This window comes from Carassius carassius, chromosome 11, assembly GCF_963082965.1.
Source record: "Carassius carassius chromosome 11, fCarCar2.1, whole genome shotgun sequence".
Taxonomy (NCBI): Eukaryota; Metazoa; Chordata; class Actinopteri; order Cypriniformes; family Cyprinidae; genus Carassius; species Carassius carassius.
Genome location: NC_081765.1, coordinates 25,910,657 through 25,934,476, shown reverse-complemented (window position 1 = coordinate 25,934,476; position 23,820 = coordinate 25,910,657). Strand labels below are relative to the sequence as shown.

Here is a 23,820-nt window from a genome sequence, read left to right as displayed (position 1 = left end):
TCTGATTTGGGCTCAATTTAATAAGATATTTAAGTGGATAAAATTAAGAACTGTGAAAAAAAAAGAAAAGTGTCCACTTTAACCCGTGCTAAACCAAACATCTGGCCAGTCTGTTATATCAAAGGCTTTTTTTTATAAAAAATTGTTCATAAGTATAACACACCACTAGAGGGAAGCATTACAACAACAACAAACGAATGGAGATTCCTCCTGAGGAAATGGCTGAGGCTGTAGAGATCACTACAATTGATTAGTTTAAAGAAATGCACTCTTTTTATCAGTACACAGCTAATGTTAAAGAATGTATTCTTTTCCAGTGTTAAAATACTTTCTCCCACTTCAGTTTAATGTACAGAGATAAGACATTTGTAGTTTGACAGATTTAAACTTGGTTATTTAAACTTGATTAAAGTTTAAATACAGTGCCCTCCATAAATATTGGAACAGTAAAGAAAAAATTGCTTTCTCTGCTGTGGAGTCAAGACATTTGCAAATATGATTAAAAGATGAAAATGCGACAAAACTACAGAATGTACATTTTATCTTTAGGTCTTTCGATTGGCATTTTTAGTGTTCATCCCACTATTTGATGTGAGCATAAGTGTTGGAACAGTTGAATTTACGGCAGATGTAAAAGGTTAAAATCTAATATTTAGTTGCAGATCCCTTGCATGCAATCAAAGCACTAAGTCTGCAACCCATAGACATCACCAGACTTTTGGTTTTATGCTTTGAAATGCTTTTCTCCAGCCTTTAATGCAGCTAGTTCCAACAGTTGCTTGTTTTGGGGAGTTTCTGTCTTTAGTCTCTTCTTCAGCTATTGAAATTAATGCTCAATCGGATTAAAATCTGGAGACTGATTTGGGCAGTCTAAGACTTTACATTTCGTTGCCCTGATAAAGTCCTTGACTGAACTGGCAGGGTGTTTTGGGTCATTGTCCTGATCCAATATGAGGTGCTTTCTTATGAGTTTGGTGGCATTTTCTTGAATATTGGAAGCCAAAATGATTTTGTACCCTTCCAAATTCATTCTGCTACTGCCATCATACATTAAGTCATCATTAAAATGAAGAGGTCCAGTTTTAGATACAGCCATGTACATTCTGTACAGCACATTCTGTAGTTTTCTCATATTCATCTTTGACTCCACAACAAACAGAACAATTTTGTTCCAATACTTATGGAGGGCACTGTATATTTGGTTATATACAGAAGCATTCTCATGCACAGTGTATTTTCATTAACGTTACACCTCAAACTCAAAAAATTCATATAAATTGAAACATAGTCAAAATGAACTCCACATTAAAAAAAAGATCACTGCAGAGCTCTTAGACTATTAAAACAGATGAACACATGAAAATCGTGCGACCCTCACTAAAAATGAAAACACAAGCTAAATGATAATGGTAATGTTATTTTTTATTATTATCATTAGTGTTACACAACAATGATTTTAACAGAATACATACAAAATGGTTATCTCTGCCCTACTCTAAACAAAAAAAAAATGAACCAAATGAACAGGGGTCAGGCCGAGTTAATCATGCAGCTCTAAAATGAGAAAATTATTATATCCTGCCTTTCCTGTGACCTTCGTGTTCCTTCAGCCAGACTTATATCTAAACACTGACCCACCCACTCATCATAACAAATGACAAATATGGCATTCATAGTGGAAGCTGTGGCAACAAAGAAAATATGCTTGAATAAGGCATAAACAGCATATTAATATTTCTCAGATGAACTGACCCATTTAAAGGGAGGGGGTCAGTGATATAAACAGCTTATGTTTTTATGACTGAATGTGCAGAAAAGTGACAGAGCAGCATATTATGATGAATGTTTGCTGTATGGGCGTCACGGCAAATTTACTTTGCATGCGAATAAGTTACTTTCCTTTCTTAGGAAATCTGACTTTAGGTGTCCTCTGAGCCAGGTGATAAAGATCATTTTCCAGATGTGCAAGACTAAAAATATGAAGAGGGGTATATGGGTTAAAATAAAAATGGAACGGCTGGATTCGCTTTTTTTCTCTCCCTCAAAATCCCACGCTCTTATTTTGCATCGACAATTTTAATCTGTGCTTTTGTTTTATGGCGAGCTAAAGTAGTTAAAACTTTAATGGAAAGTAGAAAAAGGAATGATTTTGGCACACATTTTGACAACAAACAGCATCAAGAAAAAGACATATTATAAAGAAATGATTCCATTGTTCAAGATTAATCAATACCAATTAAGTCGTTCTTTTGTATCTCTCTGAAGTGTTAAGAATCGTCCATTACCTTCACAAGCTCTTGTGTAGGTCAAAATTGTGCAGTCACAAAAGTAACCAGGTTTAAAATCTGGAAATAAATAAAACAGCACCCCATCCATTCACTATCTGGACTCTGAAACTAGTGTATGTCAATATTATTTGATACCTTTTTACACCAGAGCATCTGGTGCAAGAGGCTGACAAATGTTTAGGATTGAGAGGAAGACTTTAGACCCCAAGGTCAGTCTCTAGGAGTGTGTGCTTCTCTGGATTGACATCTCCAAGGCCTCCTGGTGTTCTGGTAGTCGTAGCTGGAACCCTCACATCTTATTGAAGCACTCTTTAGCATTGTTCCACACTTGAATTCCCTTAAAAAAAAAAAAAAAAACCTTGCTTATGTTTCATTGCCATTATATCACTTCTCCATTGTGTCTGATCAGAATAAAGATTGTGTTTTGCTGGTTTTGTAATGACACAATCATTTTTGAAGTTTATTTTGCTGGCTTTGACGGCACTCACCTTTTTGCACATGCTGATCTGCATGATGGCATAGCTGATGAGAGCCTCTCTGAGATCATGGTCTTTCTGCTCTTTAAACCTCTCAATGTCCACCCATGCACTTTTCACAAACTCGCTACAAAAAAAAAAATGTAATGTGAAATTTCGATGAAACTTGACATGAATGGCTGTATCCCCGAATCTACTTATTTTTAAGAAAGACCTGCATATTTAGCCTGTTTTGGGTTTGGGATTGGTTTCTCAGAAATGCAACAGCATAAGCAAAGAATGTGTATTTGGTGCATATCTGCATATTTCATAATTTCCGTATAGCCGCAGGGAATGAGAAGGCAATGCAGTTTTGTTGTGCAACAATGTCAGCTCATAAACCACCTAATTAAGAACAATTTTCTAACAACATTTATTGCTTTTCATCATCAGCAGTACATCAATTTAATTGTGTGGGAATAGCGCACTGCTTACTCGCATTCAGAGTTTCTTTCTTTGACCAGTTCCTCTCCTTCTTCAATCTGTGTCTCCAGCATTTTCAGCTTGGCCTCTCTCTGCTCTGGGGTCTCTTGTCCAAACAGTTTACTGGTCATTCCCTTCAAAGAGAAGGTCCGTATAGTCTACACAGAAAAAAATTAAAAAGTAAAATCACACCCATTGGCTGGAGTAAACCACATTTTTCCTCCCATGTTTATTTGCAGAAAGCTGAAATATGGACATTTTTACTCCCATTTTTTTGGCCAAGTGGGCCTAATAATTATTTATTTTAGTCAATCGGGTCAGAATGTTTTTTGTATTTCCTTGGCTCTTTGTGCAGCTAAAATGTTTACATGTTAAATGTGCCAATGAGGTAATTCTCTACAGGCTATATTCAGGCAGACACAATTTGATCTGCCTAAAATTGTAAAAAAAAAAAAAGGAAAAAAAACAAAATCACTACGCAAAACCTGATGATGTTCTAAATTTTGACTATGAAGCACCAAAAAATTAAACTTGACTGAGTAAATGTAAATGCTGTAGTAAATGCTGCATTATATCAAACTATGCTATATATAAATGTATATTTTTAAATCATGCCAACTTATATTCTATACATTTAAAAGGCATTTGTTTGCCTATTTTTTCCTTCTTTCTTGTGATACGACATGGGTACTGGTTTAAATAAATTTTCCTGGAAAGTCCCCCATTCCAGAAGTAAGATGGGTGATGTGGAGCAGTGTCATGTGGTTGAATGGACACTGACCCCTGTGGCGAGTTCCTCTCGCTGCTGTTTCTTAGAGGTCAGATCCTGGACGGCCATCTCCAGTTCATACTGTGTCAGTTCATGCTTCCTACACACGGTCCTGTGAAACCACATAAACCACAAAATATACAAAATCAACCATAAAAGCAGATCATCACCATCTTATGGAAATTGTTGAACAAAGTCTAGATGCCCTTCAGTGTGATCTCTTTTAAGAAAACTGGGAACTGATGGAGGTTTGTGTTCACAGTGTACCAAAAGTCGCATGCAACTTAATCAATAAGGTGGGAGTTCAGTGAGAACAGGGCCCATGTACATTTCTAATCAAACTCACTGTTATAACAGCTCGTGTTTAGTATGCTTCAGGTCACATTTAAAGTAGTTCAGGGAAATAAATTATCACAATTCTCAATTTAAGTGAACTAATCTTTTAAGATGAGGCAACTTAACATTAATGAATGAGGCAATGAATATTGTACCTTAATGCATCTGAATAGAAAAGGTACTCCTTCAGCTGATCAGCATAATGCTCCTCTTCCTCTAGAATATCGTCTACAGAAGCAGCATACCTGTAACATACAAAAGTGCCTGATCAAAGGGTAGTTGACAACACTTCCATGTACTTCACCTGATATGGTCACAGGTGAAGCTTGAAGTCAGAAAGATTTTTTTTGTTGAAAGAAATTACTTCATATGATATATTTGTATTCAGTAAGGATGCATTAAATTGATTAAAGGTGACAGGAAAGACATTTACAATGTTACAAAAGAATTCGATTTCATATAACACTGTTCTTTTGTACTTTCTATTAAACAAAGATTCCAGAATAAAATCAGAAAAATTCAGCTTTGCATCAGAGAAATAAGCTAGTTTCAAATATATTAAAATAGAAAACCGTTATTTGAATTCTAATGATATTTCACAATATTGCAGTTTTTTCATATATAAATGCAGCCTTGGTGAGAGGAGACCCCCCCCCCCCCCCCCAAATAAAATAAATAAATTCTATAACGGCTATTTTGACCGCTTTGAACATGACCAATTAAATAAATGTTAGTAAGAACCATCAGTTTGATAAATTAGTTGTTTTGAGTCTTACGTTTTTAACTATCCTTTGTCATAAACCTTTTAGTTTGTTTTCATCAAGTTCCGAGTAAAAGATAAAATGAGATGAACTCACTTAATTCCACAAAAATTGGCATTACCACATGTTTTTTAATATATAAAACTTTTCGTTGGGTTTCCAATAACCATATATTTTTATATATACTGAGACCATGATATTTTTAATATTTTGAAGAGATCATGAATATTTTGGTCATACCGCCCACCCCTTACCGGCATTCTAGTAAAACTACATGCGTTATCCTCTCTGAATCAGACGTAGAGCCTGTGGAACTGAAGCCAAACCCGCAGCAGAGCCTGTTTGGGCTATTACAAGAAATTCTGGGAATAGGTGAGCAACATGATCCATAAAACTGTTTGACAGCTGCCAAATAGGGACTGATTATTGACAGGTTGTTTCTTTCAGTGCCGAGACAGACAGGCAGTGCAGTGGGCTCTGACCTTTGACCTTTCTGCCAAGCACAGCAATCTGGAATCCATCAGAGCAGACAGCAATACAAAACCAGTATAGAAACGAAAGGGGCTGGTTAAAGACTCAGTAAGGACACTACTGCGAGAGAGTCCCTCTCACAACAACATCATCATCATAATGTTAAAAAAAAATAAGACGTTTTGGCCATGGCTCCCGGAGATTTGCGGCATGGCCTGCCAGCCAAAATCAAAACCCGAGCCTCCCAAGGGCTCATCTTACTGGCTACTTGTTAGTGCAAGAAAATATGGGGAAACAAAATAAAAGAAAGGAAAAGGGGAGAAAACTAACTGATAAATAAAATCAGCATGCTACTGAGTTCTGGGCCTCAGATGTTTCTCCAGGGATCCCTCACCAGAACTGACTCAGCCCTAGACAAATCACACCCTTTTATCAAACCAGAGCAAACCATTTTATAATTACGGGGGACTCAAGTCTGTACATCAAACCTAAATGAAAAAGAAAAGTATAATATATACACAAATAAACTCTATAAACATTAAATTCCATTCACCATAAAGCAATAATAAAATAAAATGGAAAGAATGCACTTTATTATGCCAATCTTACAATTTACAAACAATCCAAACCCTTGTGGTACCCAAACTACATTTCCCATAATTCCTAACACAGGATGTAAAGGACATCAGGAAATGCCGCACTCTTTTAATTACAAACCTTGGTTCCATGCTGCAGTCATGGATCCCGGCAGAACCACGGGTAAGATACTTAATCTTTCAACTAATTAAAGAAAATAACCCATATCTTGTGTAGTTGTGGTTTTATTCAATCCCTAGCGTGCACTCTACTTATGAATTATGTCGCTCTTTGATCTTCAATGAGACAACATTCACAACTAACACTAAATGTTTGGGGTAAATATTAGGGAGAGAAAATAAATACATTAAATTTATAAACAAACAATTAATCCCTTAAACAAAAATCAATTTCTCCTACAAAAGAAATGAATTAGAAGTCTACAACAAAATAAACTAGCCCAATTCATACTACAAGTGTGGCCTTAGCCATCACAGGGTGTATCATACAGCACCTTCATATTTCAGGTCCCTCAATGATCTCTCAGAGGGTAACAGGATCGTCCCAGGCAGGAGAAACACAATCAAAACCAGCTGCAATAAAGTCTTGCACTAATCCCATAAAGGTACATGAGAATGGCTCATAAAGTGGCTATGTTGCATATGCTGTGAACTCACGCGTCCATGTGATGGCCAGCGCTCTGCAGCCCATCTCCCATCTCTTTCTCAATGGCACTCCATTCACTGTCCAAAACAAACAAAGACTCACATTGAACCAATGCAGCTGACCGCAGCTACACAAATCACAACCCAAAAGATTAACCCCCAAAGATGCTTCTCACAAAAACGGTTTAGAAAAAAAAAAGTTTTTACTTTTAATAAATGTAATGCATACTTGCTAAATAATAATCTTACGGACCCCCGCAATTTTTAACATTTAAACGTCTTTTTTCAGTAATAAAGTCTTAACCAAAACATAAACCATAATCAGACAATGATATGCATATAAACATGGTCATCATATGGACATACTGCAAAACATCTCTTTCTGTGTCCCACAGAAAAAAGTAAGCCATTTCAGTTTTGACATGACACAAGTAAAATATTCATATCTGAGTGAACTATTCCTTCAAAAAAACATCACCTAAAGACTCTCCCATAATTTCCGTGCACTTTGTAGACTCCATACAGGCGATCAGCTGCTCTCTAAAAGAAGAGTTGAACTCTGTTAGTAAATTATTATATAAAAAAAAAAAGAAATAAATTTTCATTAGATCTACTCTATGATTCAAACGCAACCAGATATATATAAATATAAAAATCAAAAACAGAGTCTTTCAAGACTTACTGTAAATCAGTGTAAATACAGACTGTTCATATGAAAATAAATTTTTTTGGAATAAATGGTACTTCAGAAGAATAATTCAACAAGTTGGCTAAAACAGTATCGTGCTGCTTCCTCAAAAGTACTAAAAGAACCGTTAATATCAACAGAATCGCTTTTCTTACCGTTTATGTCCCTAATAACACCTAATAAATGCAATACTTAAATTTGGCATTTGTTGGAGTGAAAAAGCTGTATATTCGGCTGTCTTGACTTTGTTTATACTCACTGCACGAACTCTCAGCAGTTGCGAAATAACAGATTGCAACTCATCGCCGTAGTGTTTCATTTCTGCAAATCGCCTGTGAAACACACACACACACACGGGTCAATGTTAGTTTCAGCACGGCCATATCTTTATGCATTTCATGACGTTTGCAAAAATGACTTACTTGTCTGGATTCTTCACTCTGAATGTGGCATTTAAAGCTTTTAATCTTGAATCGGCCTGTAAGAAGGACAAAGGCCAAATGTTGACAGACAGATTCATGTTTGGGTTTTGTTTTTTTCAGATGGTGTAAAACAGGATTACAGGCACTCCTTACAACAATCTTTTTAAACGACTGAGATCAGATAAACACTGCAAAATGGCAATAATATACACTAACATAAAGCACCGCTGCTTTTTCGCGTTTGAACCAGAACGGTCCAACAGACTTCCTGTGCCTTTTTACATAAACTACAGCGTACTGATAACAGATTCTTCACTGCAGTAGCAATTCAGTTACTTCACACAAGTTTTATTTGAAATCAGCACATATTTATATCAACATATATATACTGGTCTATGGTGAGAAGCAATATATAAATAACAGAGTCGTGGGTAGAGGTTTAGAGAGAGAAAGAACCCAATGAACTAGAAAGTGCTTATATACCTTTGCCTGAAAACCTGTCTCAAACACGGTTTCCTTCCAACCATTTTCCTGTGGGGCAGAGAAAGGATGCAATTTCTGACACTGACAGAGGACATTATCAGCATGAAATGCCATAAATCAAATTAACAAATTAATTTAGGTGTCACTGAATTGCTGGACTGTACAGTAGGTCATTTATAATCTTAGACTATCGTTCAAAAGTTTGGGATGAGTAAGATTTTTTTATCAGCATTAAACTCTAAAAGTTTCCACAAAAATAATAAGCAGCACAACTGTTTTCAACATTGATAAAAGTTAGAAATGTTTTGGGCACCAATTTAGCATATTAGAATGACTTCTGAAAGATTGAAGCTTTGCCATCACTGGAATAAATTACATTTTAAAATATATTCAAATAGAAATCAGTTAATTCTAACAGTAATATTGTTCACCAATATTACATTTTAGCTATTTTTGCACAAAAACATTTAAAAATCGTTAAATCTCACAAACGTTTAAATAGTAGTGTTATAGAAATAAAATGAAAATATTGGAATCTAAAGCCAATATCCAAACTTTGTTTATCTGCCTTGATAATTGTAGGTTTATTCATTGGTATTGTTTATGCAATTATATGTGGTTATTTATTTTTTTCAATTGATTTATATTTCTACTAGGCCATCAATTGATTTAAATTTTTTTTAAACACTGACAGCATAATAGAAACAGAAATTAATTCTTTAAAAATCTACAAAAACTTTCTACGTTAATTACAAATTAGGAATAATATACAAATGTTAAAATCAAAGATGCAAATGGGATATCCTGTCTACTTCAAAGTGTGAGTGGCATGCTACTGGTTTGATACACCCTTTGCTTTGTCCAGACAGCTTTAGGGAGAACTCTCTACCTCAGTGAGGAACAAATAGAAGATCTTGTCACTGGACAGGGCTGGGTGTGAGGCCACTCGGAGCAGGAAGTTCTCTAGTCCAACCCTACGCCTCTCCACGAAGTCAGGGTCCATGTTGTCTGCTGACAACTTGTGCCAAACAAATTCAGCCTGTTGCAAAAAGCATGAAGTTACAGTGCATAAATTCAAAACACATTTACGAGCAGCAGTAACCAAGGCGTCTTGCATACCCGTTTCTCAGGCAATGGAGGAACCACAGCAAATGGATAGGTGACTAACAAATAGTTTCTAAGCAGCTCAAACTCGCTGTAACGCCTCCACAATGAATCTGGGACAGGATTGTTCCCTTCTGACGCAGCATCCACCGGCCTAAAAACAGAGATCAAATGAACAGACTACCAGAATGGAGTGAAATAGCCTTTCTATAAAAAGATTGGTATAAACTTTGATATGTATGTCACTGGAAAATGACTAAAAACACTTCTGTCACGAAATGTGGAGTTGGTTTAAGCTCATTTCTAAACAAAATTATTCTGAAATAAACACTGCAGAGATCTACGAAGTTTCAAGTTGTGGTTCTAGTTTATGAAAGTAGTAATTTTAAGGGCATTTTCAAACACATGCCAAAGGTTTAACAGCGCTGTGTAATCTTTCTGAATTCCTAGTGCATAAAGCCATGAACGCTGCTAATTTAGGAGCAGAACTCTACTAAATCACACTGCAATGAAGGAGCATGCATATAAATACTCCTGCATTAATTAAAGATCACTCCAGGGTCAGTTCCTGGGGAGGGGGGGGGGGGGGGGGGGCACTAGAGATTCGGGAGAAATCACATGATTCAATAATCAGGCATCCGGCAATTTTTTTTATTTTCCCAGTTGATCATTTTTAATGGTCAACAGATAAAATCAAAAAAGCAGTTCTCATAACTGACAACAACTGCTCCGTGTGTGTGTTCACTGCTGTGTGTGTGCACTTTGGATGGGTTAAATGCAGAGAACAAATTCTGAGTATGGATCACCATACTTGGGTGAATGTCACTTCACTTTCTTCTTTCTCTTTCACAATGAGACGTTTCTTAAGCAGCAAATCAGCATATTAGAATGATTTCTGAAGGATCATGTGACACTGAAGCCTGGAGTAATGGCTGCTGAAATTCTGATTTGCCATCACAGAAATAAATGACTTTTAAAAATCTTTTATAATAGAAACTGTTATTTTAAATTGTAATAATATTTCTAAATATTTCCTTTTTTATTGTATTTTTGATCAAATAGATGCAGCACTGGTGAGCACATAGGACCAAACTTTAAAATGGAAGTGCACACACACCGATGTTTCCTCCAAAATACAGCACAATCCGATAACAGACTGAACACATGAAATGTATTTCATTATTATTCAATTATGAATCATTTTAATTAACTTATTTTTAATTAATTAATTATTTCCAATGAAATAAAATATTTTACAGCTTAGTAGTACAGCTACAAATTTTAAGTAACATTTTTTTTAATTGTAAAATTGTTGGAGCCCTGAATCGTTCAGATGGAAAAATGCAACAGAAATTAAGAGATACAGGGAAGGAAATATAAATGGGGAAGAGGGGGAACATTGAAGAAAAATGGGGAGATTTTGAAATTAGAGCTTCCTGAGGGCTCCAGGGAAGAAATGGGTGCACATATCTTAGCTACACAATAATAATCCATGATGAAATCAAAGCACAAGGAAGGTGCGGATTGGCTGGGAGGCATTCTCCACTCAGACTGTACAACTTTCCCCAAGATCAGCGGCACCAAACTGTTCTCTAAAGCCCAGTGTTTGCATGTGCAGTACGCCAGCAACACCAAGGTCATGGGTTCATTTCCCAGGGGATGCACTGGTAAAATGAAAAAAATCTTCAATGCAATGCAAGTCGTTTTCAATAAATTTCTGCCAAACGCATAAATGTCAATGTAAAAACTAAAGGTAACTTTTTGCATGAGCAAGCACCATTTTCATTTCATTAGGAAAATGTACAAATCTGGTTATGGATGCTTTTCCAGTTACAGGACGGTACCAAAAAACACATTTGAAAATGTCTTGGTTAAAGACAGTGATTTTATGAGTTCGACCACTAAGTATTGTTTTTGTCTCATGTGATAACATGTCACTGCACTCTGGCCAGTGTGTGTGTGTGTGTGTGTGTGTGTGTGTGTGTGTGTGTGGCGCTGCTGGAAACACAGACAAAGCACATCTGCTTGAAGCGCTGACTCATCACCTCTCCAGAAAGACACGTCCCTCTTCCCAACACAAAGCTTGGTGGGGTGAGGGGGGGGGGGGGGGCGTGGGGGCAAAGGTGAAAGTGACACTTCTGTTGCATGTCACTTCCTGTCAAATGGAATACTCCTGTTTTGTTTTACCTGATGTAGAAAGAACATTAAAGTGACAGTTCCAGGCACAGGAAGAAAAGGTCTAGTGTAAATATTTAAGTATGAAGTGAACTTAAAGAGAGGAAATCCGATGGTCTCTACCAGTCTGCTGCCGCTTTCCACAGTTCCTGAGCTGGTCTAACTATGCTGTATATGACTCCATCATATTTTGGATTCAGTTCATAGTTCAGTCTGACAGTCAATGTGTAAACCTGGTTCATCTACAATAGGTTATTGGCATTCACAAAGACAATTCACGGATCTTCCGCAATGGCTAAAAATGATTCGTTTAGGCAGATCCACACTTCCAGCTGTAAACTGACTGCATCCACACCCCTTACCTTCATTATTATGTCAAGATAGGAACATCTACTGTACAATACTTGTGACATGGTAGGGTTTAAATGGCTCCTCGACATCTTTAAAGAAAAAGTACCTAGTTAACTTTACTTACCTCTGTCTAGTATTGGCTCAACTACAGTATAAATATAATAACTATCAATAGAAACTCCATAGTATAATTATTCGGATTGGATGGAGGTAGATTTTAATGCAAGCTTGCAGTCGATTGTAGAAAGGGGCAGAGTGACAGGAGAAATCCAGCATACGTCACCAGAAAGAATTCGTTTTATGACATTTAAAAATTACATAAAAAAGATAAATGTAATAAATGAAACACCTGCATGAATGGTTGTGATGAAATCAATAACACGCATTTAGAAAATATACTAACAAAAAAGGATTTACTTGATTTACTTACATTCAGAAATTGCTGGTAAATTTCACAAATAGTTACAAAGAAGCCGCAACAAACACATTTAATTAAATGTGAAATTTTGAATTAGGAAGGCTAAAACAGCACTTCAAATTATCTTTATTTACAACTATTTGTTCAGTGTATATAGGGTGAATTTCTCTTTCATGTCAAATTTAACGCTACTGTAAGTAATCAGTTGAACAAAAAGTAATTCATTCATTCAAATCTTGATTCTCAAAAAACCTGACACAGCAATATATGCACAACCAATGCGTGATTTTGGGGTGGGACTTTTCGAAAACATTTATTACTTCTGTAGTTGTGGTGAAATTACATATTTCACCTTTAATGACACGTTGTAACACTGTGAAAGTATGGAAGCGTATGGGTAGCAATATTCAATTTGGGATGTAATATGCAAAAAGACAATGCAATATGTACTATGTTTCAGCTCCGCCCACCAGTGCGAATGAAATATTAAAGCCATAAACCAAAATGATCAAAACGTACACGGACCAACTGTTTTGTCCATGTTCTCTCACTTGAATCCTCTTCTTGAGATTTGAGTCTCTGCAAGCCCCGCCTTGTTCACGCAGTGATTGACATGATGGGAGGGGGCGGACACGTGATCGGCTCGGAATGCATTTTCAATGTGCACATTGAATTTTGCTACATTCATTGCGGGACATTGAATGAAAATGCAATCGAAGTGTCTTGACTGTGAGTGTTAATGCATTTAAGAAAAATAGCATTTAAATTATAATTTTGCCACAGTTTTTGCTTGAACGTGTTATACATATCTAATCATTTCTGTAATACATTTTCATTTTAATTTTGCAACTTATAAAGCGTTAAAATTAGTATTCATTTTACATATTAAAACTGGTGTATGAAATGGCAAATGAAAATTATGTAATTTAATTTTCATTTTCATTTTGCACCAAACGTTGCACAAATGTATTGGAAAATGTAAATGTAAATACAGAAATGCATTGCCATTTTGCATATTACATTCCAAATTGAATATCGCTACCCATATGCTTCCATATGAAAGTGAAGTCAAGTGTTTTACCTTGTCTCTATAAGATACACTGTATAAGTCTCCTGCATGTTGACGGTATTCTTCCCAGTCCTCTTCTCTGCTTCAGCCACACTGATCTCCATCTTCTTCAGAAGACTTGTCGCTTTTTCAACCATCTGTAAATGTTGGTCCAGAGAATCCCAATGTTCAATTCCATTACAGTAATCCTTATGATACTTTCAATGAAAAAATGGTCAAGGAAACTTTTAGATATTGAGGTTGAGATTTTAGATTAAAATAGTTGAGGATATTTCTGCAAGCATCCTCACATTTTTGGAAAATGACGTCTATGCTTTGAATATCTTGACGAGAAGAGTTTTCTCGCCTATGTTGACATATTTCCTTCTGAAACAGGAAGTCTGGACATATAAAAGGTTCATCCCTTTCCAAAAAAAAGGCCAAGAGTCTTTCATTTACATCTCTGACCTGAACTATGATCAGCTATCTTTCATTGTTAGTCAAAAGCAGGTGGTATAAAAAGCAAGCTATTCACAATTCGGGTAAAATCTCCTGGTTTCCTTTTCTCACAATATTAAATGTTTTCCATGCCTGTAGTATTGCTCAGTGTGAGTAAACACCATCAGATACAGACATAAGTCGACCAACAAATATTTATTCTAAATCTAGACAATAAATTAATGAACAAATGGAGACTAGAAAATGGTTTCACACTGTTTTTCAGCAACTTGACAGGAGGTTTAAGATTTGCGTGCAATAATGTCATAATATTCATAAAAAGAAAACCAAATAAAATTGTTCGAGTTAATATTCTTGTGATAACTTCTGATCACTTTCTTAATGCAAATGTTGCTATATTAAAAAATATATAAACTAATAGCAGATATTGGACATTTTATTCTCATGTCTGAAGCTTCAGCCCATAAAGAAATTCAAATATGGAGCTGTATATGAGTGAATGAGAAACTGGGTGTTTACAAACTAACATTACGTGGCAAAGGCTCTTCGTTGCATAAAGTAAAGCAACTTTCTACGTACGTGGCTTTACATAAGCATTCTTTATTCCTCATTCTTTGAATTAATTAACAGTGCAATAAAAAAACAACAACATGTATTTAGTTCAAGTAATGTGTTCGCAGAACCTGCTGATATTTTAGCAATACTAACATAGCCATTCATCATCCAAAGCACTGTACACAGATCACGCGCTCGCCCACGCCACAACTACAAAACAGCACACCATCGGGGCACGCCGCATAAAAACAGTCAGATAAGGACTTTACCGTGTTCTTAAGGTTGTTTTCCGACTCCGAAGGAGTCAGATCTGTGTTTCCAATCACCGATATATCCTCGCTTCCTGAATCCGCCATGGTTTACCAGTCTCGCGCATGCGCGTTGGCCACTTTTACTATTTCGTGATCGCGCGCGTGCATGCGTGCGTGACATACAGTGAAACATAAAAAGGCATAACTGTTCTTTCAAATTCATTCTCGGTTCAAATTATTGAGATAAATTTAAATATTAAAACAGTCTTCTGTTTGACTTATGATGGGATGTAAAGCAAAATATATTAAAATTATTAGATAGCCTAATGATAATTAGGCTACTTTTTAATAATTAGGCTACTAGCTTAAAGTAATAAGCTACTTTCATTAGAATGGTTTTAGCTGATTATTTCCTAACTTTACCTGATAAATTAGTTCAAGCATTTCCTAAGTGTGCTTAAAAGTCTAAAAATCACACTTAAATTATTTTTTAATATATCTTATTTAAGCCTACATATACAAGAGTTGTAGCGTCACAGCAAAAGTGTGCCGAATCTGTCACTTTTTCATATTTTTTTCTTTTGTTTAAATTAGGCCTGTTGTTATTATTATTAGACTATTATTAGGCTTTTATAATTATTGAAAGAAAGAAAAGAAAAAAAGAAAGAGAAAGAGAAAGAAAGAAAAAGAAAGAAAAAGAAAATACAGACCAAAATTGCTGATAGACTGCACGAAGATTTGTACTTTCACTTAAAGCTGGACTGTAGTTCATTGTTCCTTCTGTATTCATTGTGAATCGTGCATTGATAAATGTGAGTTCCTGGGCGGATCCACTCTCCACATCTGGATTAAAAACATCTGGATCCGCCTACACGGAACTCAGTCCCACACACATACACAGTCCTGAACTCTCTTACAGATGAGTTTATCTGTGACTTTGACACGAGCAGATAAAGAAAATAACGGCACGGATTGGGATCTTGGGATTGTGAGATATTATGGGGCGCGGAGGCTGCTTTTTTTGGGCTCACACATCAGTTCTTCTGTGTTTCTGTCGTGAGTAGATCTTCACTTCTCTCGATGCTTTCATTGTCTAGAGGATCCACGCATCAGAGCTTTGTCTTTGAGTTTGTGTGCAAAACTTTTTTGACAATGAAAATAAATATCTAATATATTTACTCTACTCTGTTATGGATTGCCACAACCTGAGTTAAACATCTTGGTTAAACAGTTTGTTTAAAATCAGATGCTTGTGTCGACAATTTAAATTACTTCCATGGCATTGCATGAAGAACAATTCTTTTGGTTTTCTGAGATGCTGCAAATGCAAGTTCAAAGGGATCCCAGAATGGTTCTTCTTTGGCATCACTGCGAAACCCAGTTAATATTAAATATTAATACCCTAGTAATCCTTGTTATGAGCACTACTTGAATTAAAATGTCTAATTATGACCATATCTTTACTGTAAAAATATTTTAAAAGCTAAAGTACTGTACATCACTATAATATATAACTGTATATCTACCATATATTCAATATATGTTTGACATCAGTGAAAACCTTTGTATTTTCAGAACAGTACTTAAAAGTAAGATGGAAAAGTATACTAAAAGAGATCCTCATACACGACTGTGTTGTGAAACTGTACACCAATAAATACTATCTTAATTAAAAACTCAATGGGCATAAAAGATGCCACGCACCGTGACTGCATGAAAACAATACGATGCTAGGAAAGTTCCAACAAGGAAACCAAATCTTAAGAATCAAAATGATCTTTGCACATGCAGCAGGGGCCTCCTTAAACGGTCTGGGTGTGTATAGAGTAGCTCCACTTACAACAACAATTATGAAATATAACCATGTGGGTGGAGAGAAGAAAACCATCACCTCTCAGTCTCATTTATCATTTCCCATCTGTTGCTTGAAACGCCTCTAAGAAAAAGCAGAGAAATATGGAGACCAGATACAAAGACATCCATTTAGGATCCCTTGATGCATCTCTCTGCTTTGTCATCATGATTGCCCACAATGACAATATTGTAATGACTTAAACAGAGGGTGTGATGCTGACAGGGCCTAACCCAACCCCACTGACCTCTCAGTGGATACAGACACTCCTTTTCTCCTTTGTTTGCCTTGAGTCCAAGAAAGTTGTACTTAGTGGGCATGGCTTTGCATGGTACCCGTGGAGGAGAGGCATCTTTTTTTCAATGTTGATAAATGGTTTATTCTTATTATTTGGTATGAGATAACAGGACATTTCACTGGCAATGAAGAGAGATTGTGTCTTGTGATGGGGACAGGCCCTTCACCCTCTTTAACATTGAAACGCCACTCATGGTGTGTGTGTGAGCCACAGTCAACACTAAAAATACAACTTCTGAAGACATGAATGTGACAGTTATGCCAGTGCTGCGTTCACTGTACTGTTATTCATTTAATATCAGGAAATGCTTTCAGGGATCAAGCTGAGTTTAAAGGGAATTGAAAAACTTGGAAATCTGCCACCCAGTGGGTTAGTTTGATTACTGCATACTGGGGCCCCTGAAAATGCTTTATGGCATGTATGGAAGAGGAAATACATTTATGTGTATGTTTATTAGTTGATTTAGTGAATTTTTAAGTCAATTAATTTTAGCATTTTGAATAGCAGATCTACTGTTTTGTCATTTAAAACCATTTTTATTTTTATAATTTAAAAGTGCTTAATATATACATAAATATTTGCTAAATATGTTTAATATATTGTTAATTATGCAATTATATACTTTTTGGTTAATTATTGTATTATATTATTATTAAAATAATGTTTTAATCTACTTTTATTATACAAAACTGGTTAAAATACTGCTTAAATGTACAGTGTATGTAGTTATATGTATGTTTTACTATTTAGTGTTTTAATAAGACCCCTGAGGGTGATAATAGAAAACATCCCAAGTATAATCATTTATACCTGGGATAAGATTTTTAGCATCATACTTATGAATTGCAAACAGAGAACAAGAGGGGAAACTTAACCAAATAATTGCAGGCCAGCATCTCTTGTAAGCATGAAGCCATTGGTTTTCCCATAAGCACTGAGGGGTTGTGCCTCAAACTTGGCCATTGTGAGCACTCCTGGCTTCAATTTATTTCTGGAGCAGTTGCTGCAGAGTTTAATTACTTTAAAGTTTATAGAACGGGGGCTTTTGTGCTTAGCCTTAAGGGCTTTTCTTCTTCTTCTTCAGTTTTTTTGTCTTGCTCTTTTGTCTCTATCACCCTTCATGACAAACCCCCCCAACCCCCACCCCTCTCTCGCTCTCTGTTGTATATTTTGATGGTTGGCATCAGCGGACATCTGGAAGTCTTGGTCCCTGCTCTTTCCTTTAATACTGTAAGGCCGCTGCTCTCCTTCAGCAAAACGGCTCCCAGTCCTCATCTGCTTTTAATAAACAATTAATATTGTCATGATGTGGTAGTATCAGGACAGAGGAGACAGTGTGCGTGGGAAGGAATTCAGGCTTATCCCACTTAACCACAGGAACTCTCATCATACACATGCTTTCAGTGATGTGTGCACCAAACCAAATACACCCCAGCACACACATACACACACCAGGCCATATACTACACTCATCCAAATCCAATTAGAGATTTATGAACTCCAGATGGTCAAAGATTTGCTCTTTAATACTGCCTTGATTGCAGCTGTCATTACAGCTTTCATTCTTATTACGATTCGTTTCATCATTAGACTATTTTGACTGCTTTTACTGCACTGCTCAGTTATTTGTGCCTTTAGGCAATACATTTCCCAGGGCCATCATATACAATTTTTTACACATTTCTTTTGAGATTAGGCCTAATTTATTATTATTATTATTATTATTTTATTTATGGTCAACTGCAACTTTCTTCCAGTTATGCATTTTTCATTACCTTTATTAATTAATTTAAGTGTATTAAATGAGAAACTCCAATGAATAATATTTCTATTATATATAACATTCTGCATACCAAAAAAAACAAAAAATTTTGTAAATAAACAGCTAAAAGAAAAAAATATTCTGTACATATTTACCATGTTATATATCATTATCAACATTATTTGTCAGCTATACCTACTGTACACTATAAGAAAAATGTACTAAATGCTGCCTAGTATTTTTATACTGTGTAAACTATGAAATCTTGTCAGCTGTCTTTATTGCAGTGTTGCAGGCTCAGAGTTTCACCCTCATAAAGACCAACCTCTGTAAGTGGTGTGACCACTCAAGTCCTGTATGTGAAGACAACGTCTGCATGAGCAACTGCAGTCTGACCTCTTACTGTACTCTGGCTGAAGAAGTGTGTGTAGCGATATGGTAAGTCCATAGCTAAATTTGAATCATACATACATGACATGCATTAAAAATTGAGTTAGATAGTGTGAACTCTGTATGAATACACAAGTATTCCCTGTTCTTGCACACTTAAATAGCTAAAAATCTCAGCAGAACTTCTGATAACTTCAATAATAGAGGCAGCATAGTACACTTGAAACAGAATATTTCAGTGTTCATTAACATGTGAGTACCATTATCTGAATAAAATATTTTCTACAGTTTTCCATTAAATTGGCAGTATGTTTCAATTCAGTTGCATTGAATATGGACTTGGCATCTGTAGTGTAATATGCGTCGATTTTCAAAAGATGTTCTTGCAAGCCAGTTCCATCATGCTGAGTCTATGAACAGCTTCTTGGAGAAGACAATCGAGGTGAACTTTGAGTGACTGCAGTAGATGCAAGCTGGGATCTTCTCTGAGGGGTCAAACAAAGACTCCCCTAATGCTGGATAAACAGCAAACACGTTTATAACCCTCAAGAAATTTTAGACTCTGGCATAAAGAACAAAGTGCACCTGTGAGCAGGGATTCCCTGGTTTAATTGTATTCTACATTTCATTAGAGGAACATAAAAAGAGACTTTTCTTGAGCCTGTGTTTATCTGTCTGAAGAATCAGGTCACTTTTTTTTTTGTCATTTTTGTTCCTCACAGGAAGAAGGACAATGTGAGCATGAGTGTGCGGACACTGTGTTATAACCCTCAGGATATGCTGGAGAACATAATGCTGGCAAACTACTCCTCTAAAGAGTGTTTAATGACACCTCAGCACTCTGAAGATGGCCTGCTCTTCATCTGCGGCTGTATCGGAGAACAAGAGTGCAACGACAGACTCATCTTCGACAAAGGAGTCAATGGTGTGCGACAAAGGAGTAAATTTTTGGCCAAAACATTTTGTTCGCAATACAAAACCATGGCTCTGTTCCAGAACCTAATGAGTTTCTTAGTGTATGTAGGCAGTATTTTAAGGAATTAAACCTGCATTATTATGATTATGCTGCCTTGTAAAATACCTTATTAAATGTCATTTTTTTTAATATTAAAAATTAAGTTTGTCCACCATCAACACATTATAAGTGAAGAAAAAAAAATCAGTACAGAAAAGTATCAATAAATATTAAATTAAAAATAAACATTTTAACCAGTATTTTTATGTTATGTAGCTATTTCGTTTATTATAACATTGCATTGTTAATTTAGAAAAATGTTACTCAAACTCTACTGAATTTATTTTTGAGTCAGTCCTGAAACACTCTTTATTGCTACCTGTGAATACCATCCAAATCAACCTCTTATGAACATGCATTTATAAGGGATGCTCCCTTATAAGGCAGATGCCTATGTACCACGGTATTTCTCTGAGGTCTGGAACATAGCCCATGTATGCTAATATAAATCAATCCCCTTTGTTTCCCAGGATTCTCAAAGCTGAAGTCTAAAGACGTCATTCCAGTAGTAGTCATAAGCCTTGTTCCACCCCTCCTGGTAGCTGTCATTGCTACCATGGCTTTTTACCTGTACCGCACACGTCAGCTTGGCAAGAAACCCAAAGACTGGGGGCCACGGCGCACCCATTACCAGTCTCTAGATCCAGCCGAGTGCCAAGTAAATGGTAGCAATTACCGCGGCAAGCTGCCATCCCTCAGTGATGACGTCAATTCAGAAATCTCATCGACTTGTGCCAATAACCTAAACCACAACACAGAGCAGCTGCCCATCCAGCTGGAGGCGCTGGTGGGTAAAGGGCGCTTCGCAGAGGTGTGGCGGGCACGGCTCAGTCATAATGAGGGTGGGCAGTATGAAACGGTGGCTGTGAAGATCTTCCCGGCAGTGGAGTATCCCTCATGGTGTAACGAAAGAGCCATATTCTCTGATGCCAACTTAAAACATGAGAATATAGTGCAGTTCCTGACTGCTGAGGAGCGAGGTGGTACTGCTGCCGCCCCCCAGAGGCAGTACTGGCTCATCATGGCTTATTATAACATGGGCAACCTTCAGGACTTTCTGACTGGTCGTATCCTCACATGGACTGAGCTGTGTTCCCTGGCAGAGTCTGTGGCGAGAGGTCTGGCACACCTGCACAGTGACACGACACCCTGCGGCACACCAAAAGTGCCCATCGCCCATAGAGATCTGAAGAGCAGCAACATTGTATTGAAGAACCACAGCGAGTGTGCGCTCTGTGATTTCGGACTGGCTCTACAACTCGACCTCTCGCTCACCGTAGATGACTTTGCCAACAGTGGACAGGTGGGAAGGAGGGGCAAAATATTGGCTTTGTTTCAAAACTTATTGAGCTGCCTTGGTGTCTGATGCCTACATATGTAATTGCCTTATAAGGCAGAATATAGATGAAATTGAACCTCATTTTTGTAACACTCCATGTAGTTTTTTGCTTGCTAGAACTATGACAAAATACACAGATATGCATATGTATGTACAGCACACAAAAATATTGGGTAAAATAGTGCAGTTTTTATTGCACTTATTTTTTTTCAATACATTTAAGTTCTAAATGAAAATAAGTACACTACTGTTCAAAAGTTTGGGGTTGGTTAGATTTTTTTAAGTTTCAGAAAGAAATTTCTTATGTTCAGCCAAGGCTGCATTAGTTTGATTTAAATACAGTGGTGGGTGCTAAAGAATACAAGATGGCAGCTATCTAAGGTCTGCTCAGTGTCTCTCTCTGGACTGATTCCATTTAAATGGATTTCATAGTATTTTACTCCTTTTAAGTTGTAGTTTTTAAGTTGTACAAGTCATTTATATGGAAATGTAATCTTGAACTTTTAAGAAGATTGTGTACTACTATGAGTTTAAAAATTACACTATACCTCTGCTCTGAGCTAACTTTGCTAACCTGACCCTGATCCAACTGATTCTATTAGCCCAGGCTAAACAGAGCTAGGCAAACAGGCTTGAGCCTGCTATATTCTCCTGGAGCTTGGGCTTACCAGCCTGAGCCTGCTACATCTTCCTGGTGCTTGGGCTAACCAGCCTGAGCCTGCTACATCTTCCTGGTGCTTGGGCTAACCAGCCTGAGCCTGCTACATCTTCCTGGTGCTTGGGCTAACCAGCCTGAGCCTGGTATATCCTCTTGGAGCTTGGGCTAACCAGCCTGAGCCTGCTACATCCTCTTGGAGCTTGGGCTAACCAGCATTGAGCCTGCTACATCCTCTTGGAGCTTTGGCTAACACGCATTGAGCCTGCTACATCCTCTTGGAGCTTGGGCTAACCAGCCTGAGCCTGCTACATCCTCTTGGAGCTTGGGCTAACCAGCATTGAGCCTGCTACATCTTCTTGGAGCTTGGGCTAACCAGCATTGAGCCTGCTACATCTTCTTGGAGCTTGGGCAAACCAGCCTGAGCCTGCTACATTCTCTTGGAGCTTGGACAAACCAGCCTGTGCCTGCTACATTCTCCTGGAGCTTGGGCAAACCAGCCTGAGCCAGCTACATTCTCCTGGAGCTTGGGCAAACCAGCCTGAGCCAGCTACATTCTCCTGGAGCTTGGGCAAACCAGCATGAGTCTCACCCATTACACTACTCCTACTTTTATCTGGAAATGTGCAGCCCAATCCTGGCCCCTGTTTGCAATGTGTCTTGACCCCTGCTGAATTTAAATCAATGCCTGGACTTAAATTTGTTCATCTTAATGTTTGCAGTTTACTACCCAAAATGGACATGGTTAGAATTTGGATTGAATCTACAGATGCAGACATAGCGATAATTTCGGAAACATGGTTGACAAAATCAATTACTAATGAAGATATAAATGTGCATGGGTATAATGTTTTTCGCAGTGACAGGCCGAAGAAAGGTGGTGGCGTAGCTATCTATGTTAAGTCAAGATTTGGTGCATCAGTTGTTCTGTCTGAGTCTCTCTGTAAGCAAATGGAGTTTTTGGCCTTAAATGTTGAAATAATTACTGTAAGTCCCTTTCAATAACTGTTGTGGGGTGTTATAGACCTTCATCAGCCTCCAGGGAGGCTTTATCATCTTTAAAGCTTCTTTTGTCCAGATTAAACTATAGGGAACTTTTACTGTCCGGGACTTGAATTGGGACTGGCTAAATGTTGTTTCTGATGAATTTAAATCTTTCTGTGATTCTGTCAGTCTTAGCCAGTTGGTAAATGTACCTACAAGGCCTAATCTCAAAAATCCAGATAAATCTACTTTAATTGACTTGATTCTAACAAATGTCCCTCATAAATTTTTATCCATGGGTGTCTTTTGTAATGATCTGAGTGATCATTGTGTTATTGCTACTTCGAGAGGCAGTAAAATAACCAAATGTAAATCACAAATTATTAGAAAGAGTAATTTGAAAAAAATTTATGAAAAAGCCTATCATCATGATCTATCTTTGATCAACTGGGGACAGCTAGGCCTGTTGCCTGACGTTGAGCTTGCCTGGACACTTTTTAAGGAGAATTTTGAGAAAATTGTAAATAAACATGCTCCTTGGACAAAGCACAGAGTGAAGGGACGGGAAAACCCTTGGTTTTCTCCAGAGTTGTCAGACATTATCCATCAGCGAAATGTGGCATGGGCTAAAGCTAGAAATGGTGATTCTGCCACTGACTGGTCCATTTTCAGACAACTAAGAAATAAATGTACCTCTCTTATCAAAAAGGCTAAATCAGAATATTATTTATCAGTCACAAGTGAAAACCTCAATAATCCACAGAAAT

At 37.0% G+C, this 23,820-nt stretch overlaps 2 protein-coding genes across 3 annotated transcripts in view; one reads left to right on the top strand and one right to left on the bottom strand.

Moving 5' to 3' along the window:
- Positions 1–1,404: 1,404 nt before the first annotated feature.
- LOC132153108 (sorting nexin-4-like) lies at positions 1,405–14,920 on the bottom strand. Its single transcript, XM_059562343.1, has 14 exons — positions 14,777–14,920; positions 13,527–13,651; positions 9,517–9,655; positions 9,287–9,436; positions 8,398–8,445; positions 7,915–7,970; positions 7,752–7,824; positions 7,283–7,344; positions 6,817–6,882; positions 4,487–4,576; positions 4,008–4,107; positions 3,239–3,384; positions 2,777–2,891; positions 1,405–2,625 (listed from the first exon to the last, which is right to left on the bottom strand). Exons 1-14 carry the CDS (start codon positions 14,861–14,863, stop codon positions 2,578–2,580), a joined length of 1,305 nt encoding a protein of 434 aa, XP_059418326.1. The 5' UTR covers positions 14,864–14,920; the 3' UTR covers positions 1,405–2,577.
- A 687-nt stretch (positions 14,921–15,607) lies between these two features.
- Positions 15,608–23,820, top strand: part of LOC132153107 (TGF-beta receptor type-2-like) — a 12,827-nt gene continuing 4,614 nt past the window's right edge. The window contains exons 1-4 of one of the 2 annotated variants that reach the window (XM_059562342.1): positions 15,608–15,814; positions 18,958–19,108; positions 19,783–19,985; positions 20,546–21,378. In XM_059562342.1, coding sequence (XP_059418325.1) covers positions 15,757–15,814; positions 18,958–19,108; positions 19,783–19,985; positions 20,546–21,378 — 1,245 coding nt within the window. In that variant the 5' untranslated portion in view covers positions 15,608–15,756. Of the gene's footprint in view, positions 15,815–18,942; positions 19,109–19,782; positions 19,986–20,545; positions 21,379–23,820 lie in introns of both variants that reach the window. The other variant, XM_059562341.1, reaches the window with a different exon arrangement.

What these genes read in the sequence shown, in the direction of transcription:
- LOC132153108 (XM_059562343.1), bottom strand. Translation starts at nt 14,863, where the DNA reads ATGGCGGATTCAGGAAGCGAGGATATATCGGTGATTGGAAACACAGAT. An exon ending in AGAGTGAAGAATCCAGACAA is followed by an intron (nt 7,825 to 7,914) that starts GTAAGTCATTTT and finishes TGTGTTTCACAG; the next exon opens with GCGATTTGCAGAAATGAAAC. An exon ending in GAGAGGAACTCGCCACAGGG is followed by an intron (nt 3,385 to 4,007) that starts GTCAGTGTCCAT and finishes TTTTCTGTGTAG; the next exon opens with ACTATACGGACCTTCTCTTT.